Here is a 3,554-nt window from a genome sequence, read left to right on the forward strand (position 1 = left end):
GCCACCGACTCCACCACTCCGCCGAACCCATCCGCCAATCCCTAGGCTGCCACTTTACTTTTTATTTCTCCCTGTTTATTAGCCTCAATGAACTTGGTTAGCTTCGCACAATTCCACCCGCGGGGTGTATTTGAAACTTATGTTAGATGTCGGCCAAGGGCCTTTGATGTGTAAATATTTTATCCGAGTTCTACCTTTCCTTGCCTTCTACTCTTTTGGATTTTTCCTTTGCCGCCTTCCCTTGGTTGCCGTCTTGCCAGCCGAACAGCCGCTCTGTGAACTATGGCTGGGTTAAGTACTTAGCTACTTTTGGGAAGGCAAGTACTGGGCCGGCTAGAGTTTTCTTGGCAAGTTAAGTAAAAACCGGCCGGCCGATTGCTCGGCAATCGGTTGGTGAGGCGAGAAGCCGGCTTGGACTATGTCAATGCCTTAAGTCCTTAGCCATTTTTCATGCAGGCGCCCTTTTCGCCTTGACTCCTGCCGACCGAACAGCTGCTCTGCAGGCTGCGGCCTCTGGCAGGAGAAAGCTAGGGTGCCGACACACTACTTGTCCGGCTGCAGGAAGCATCTCATAGTACAAGGCGGCAAGTCCCCGGGTCGACTGGTCGAACCCGGTGCGAGACAGATTAATGAAATAACACAAACGAAAGGCGTAATACTTATCATATAGACAAAAGAGGGCAGTCCCCGAGCTCTTCTCGGGGGACGCGAAGTCTTTGTACTTAATACAAAAGTCGGCGTGATACATAGTGCTTTTTAGCTGTAAAACCTTCGAAGAAGGTTCGCATCCATGGTCGCTCTGTCTCCTTGCCGGAGTCATCTCTTTTGCGTGATCAAGGCTTCTGAGCGTTGATGAGGTAGTAGGAGTCGTTACCCAACACCTTGCTGATGATGAAGGGGCCTTCCCAAGGTGCCGAGAGCTTGTGCTGGCCGGCTGTTCGCTGGATCAGCCGGAGCACAAGGTCTCCTTCTTGGAAGGATCTTGGCTTGACCTTTCGGTTGTAGTATCGGTGCAAGCTCTGCTGGTAGATGGTGGACCTGCTGAGTGCCAACAGGCGGCCCTCTTCCAGCAGATTGACGCCGTCTTGTCGTGCTTCTTCTGCCTCCTCTTCGGTGTACATGGTGACTCGAGGGGAGTCGAATTCTATGTCCGTCGGGATGACGGCTTCGGCACCGTAGACGAGAAAGAAAGGTGTAAAGCCGGTTGACTTGTTCAGAGTTGTGCGCAGGCTCCAGAAGACGGCCGAGAGCTCGTCGAGCCAGCAGCTGGCCGACCGCTCCAGAGGCTCGACCAGTCGGGGCTTGATGCCATATAAAATGAGGTTGTTTGCTCGCTCCACCTGGCCGTTTGACTGTGGATGGGCAACAGACGCTAGGTCCAGCCGGATGGCCTGCGTCGTGCAGAAACGGGCCAAGGCACCTTCGGCGAAGTTCGCGCCATTGTCGGTGATTATGATGTGTGGTATGCCATACTAGATGGTGATGTCGGAGATGAAAGTCATAGCAGTCGAACCATTCAACTTCTTGATTGGTTTTGCTTCTATCCACTTGGTGAACTTGTCCACCGCGACAAGAAGATGAGTCAAGCCACCTCTTGCTGTCTTGAATGGTCCCACCATATCCAAGCCCTAGACAGCAAAGGGCCAGGCGATGAGAATAGTCTTGAGTGCAGAAGCCGGCTGGTGACGCTTTGAACGAAACTTCTGGCACCCTTTGCATTTCTCGACCAAGTCATTGGCGTCTTCTAGGGCAATCGGCCAGGAAAAACCATGGCGGAAAGCCTTGGCCACCAGAGCCCTTGAGGCCGCGTGGTGACCACACTCGCCCTGATGGATATCTTTGAGGATTGCCTGGCCTTGCTCTGGCTTGACACAGCGCTGGTAAACACCAGTGACACTGTGCCTCACAAGCTCTCTGTTGACTATGGTGTATGCTGCCGCCCGGCGTTGCACTTGCCGGGCCGAGATCTCGTCGGTTGGCAGCTCTTTTTTCACCAAAAATTTGAGGATGGGCTGGGCCCATGAAGGTGCTGCAATTTCTTCGACCGCCAGGACTTCCACTTGTACGAGGGAGGCTGGGCTGGGAGGTGGTGGGTTGGAGTCGGCCGCCGCTTGCTGAGTTGATGAAGTCCCCGGGCCGACTGCTGCAGTCCCCGGGTTGTCCGCCGAAGTTCCCGCGTCGGTTGGCGGGGCTCTCAAGTCGGATCCGACTGCTTCAGGAGGAGCCGACACAAATATAGAATCTGACTCTGGTGATGGCTTGACGGACGGCTTGAGGAGTTGTTGCAAGGCAACGCCGGTTGGTACTGCTTGCCGGGTGGAGCCGATTCGTGCCAAGGCGTCGGTTTGCTCATTGTCATTTCTTGGCACATGAAGGAACCCCCACCCTTCGAAGTATCCACTGAGTTGCTGTGCGAGAAAGCGGTAGCTGGCCATATTTGCATCCTTTGCGTTCCAGTCGCCTGATGACTGTTGGACCACCAAATCGGAGTCTCCGTAACACAGGATCCGGCGAATGCCGAGTTCCTTGGCCAACCGGAGCCCGTGAATGAGTGCTTCGTATTCAGCAACATTGTTGGAGGCGGCAAAGTGAATTTGCAGCGCATATCTGAGCTTGTCGCCCTTGGGGAAGTGAGAACGACGCCGGCTCCCAAACCGGTGCACATTTTTGAACCATCGAAATGCATCCGCCAATGGGTGGAATCTGGCGCTGGCGGCAAGTACTGGGTCTCGGCCCAGTCGACGAGGAAGTCGGCCAGCGCTTGTGACTTGATGGCGGTGCGAGGCTGGTAATAGATGGTGTAGGGGGGCAAATCTATGGCCCACTTGGCCACTCGGCCCGAGGCATCTTGACTTCCAATAATCTCAGCGAGCAGAGCTGTGCAGACCACGGTGATTGGGTGCTCTTGGAAGTATGGCTGCAGTCTCTTGGCAGCAAAGTGCACGCCATAACACATCTTCTGATAGTGGGGGTAGTTCTGCTTGGAGGCGGACAGTACTTCGCTTAGGTAATACACCAGCCTCTGGATTGGTAGGGCTTTGCCTTCTTCTTTCTGTTCCACCACTATGACGGTGCTAACCACCCGGCTGGTAGCGGCAATGTAGAGGAGCATGGGCTCCTTAGGAGTCGGAGCCGCCAAGACAGGCGGGGTGGTCAACATTTTCTTGAGCTGGAGAAAAGCTTCATCCGCCTTGTCGTTCCACTTGAAAAAGGTGGTTTTCTTCATGAGCTGATACAGGGGAAGGGCCTTCTTGCCCAGTCGACTGATGAAACGGCTGATAGATGCCAAGCAGACGGTGAATTTTTGCACATCCAGCAGTCGGGTGGGCACCTCCATCCTCTCGATGGCCTTGATCTTCATAGGGTTGCACTCTATGCCGCGCTCTGAGACCAGAAAGCCAAGAAGCTGGCTGGCTGGTACCCCAAAGACACACTTCTCCAGGTTGAGATTGATCTGAAATCGGCATAAGTTCTCGAAAGTCTCCCTGAGATCCTCCAGTAGCGTCCCACGCTTCTCTTTCTTCACCACCACATCCTCTACATAGACATGAGAG

At 54.2% G+C, this 3,554-nt stretch overlaps 1 protein-coding gene across 1 annotated transcript; it reads right to left on the reverse strand.

The window, feature by feature from the left end:
* Positions 1-1,628: 1,628 nt before the first annotated feature.
* On the reverse strand, positions 1,629-2,435 carry LOC147991782 (uncharacterized). The gene has a single exon (XM_087538810.1). It carries the CDS (start codon positions 2,433-2,435, stop codon positions 1,629-1,631), a length of 807 nt encoding a protein of 268 aa, XP_087394936.1.
* Positions 2,436-3,554: the final 1,119 nt, after the last annotated feature.

Source organism: Triticum urartu, chromosome 1A, assembly GCF_056163025.1.
Source record: "Triticum urartu cultivar PI428250 chromosome 1A, HENAU_Tu73, whole genome shotgun sequence".
Lineage (NCBI taxonomy): Eukaryota > Viridiplantae > Streptophyta > Magnoliopsida > Poales > Poaceae > Triticum > Triticum urartu.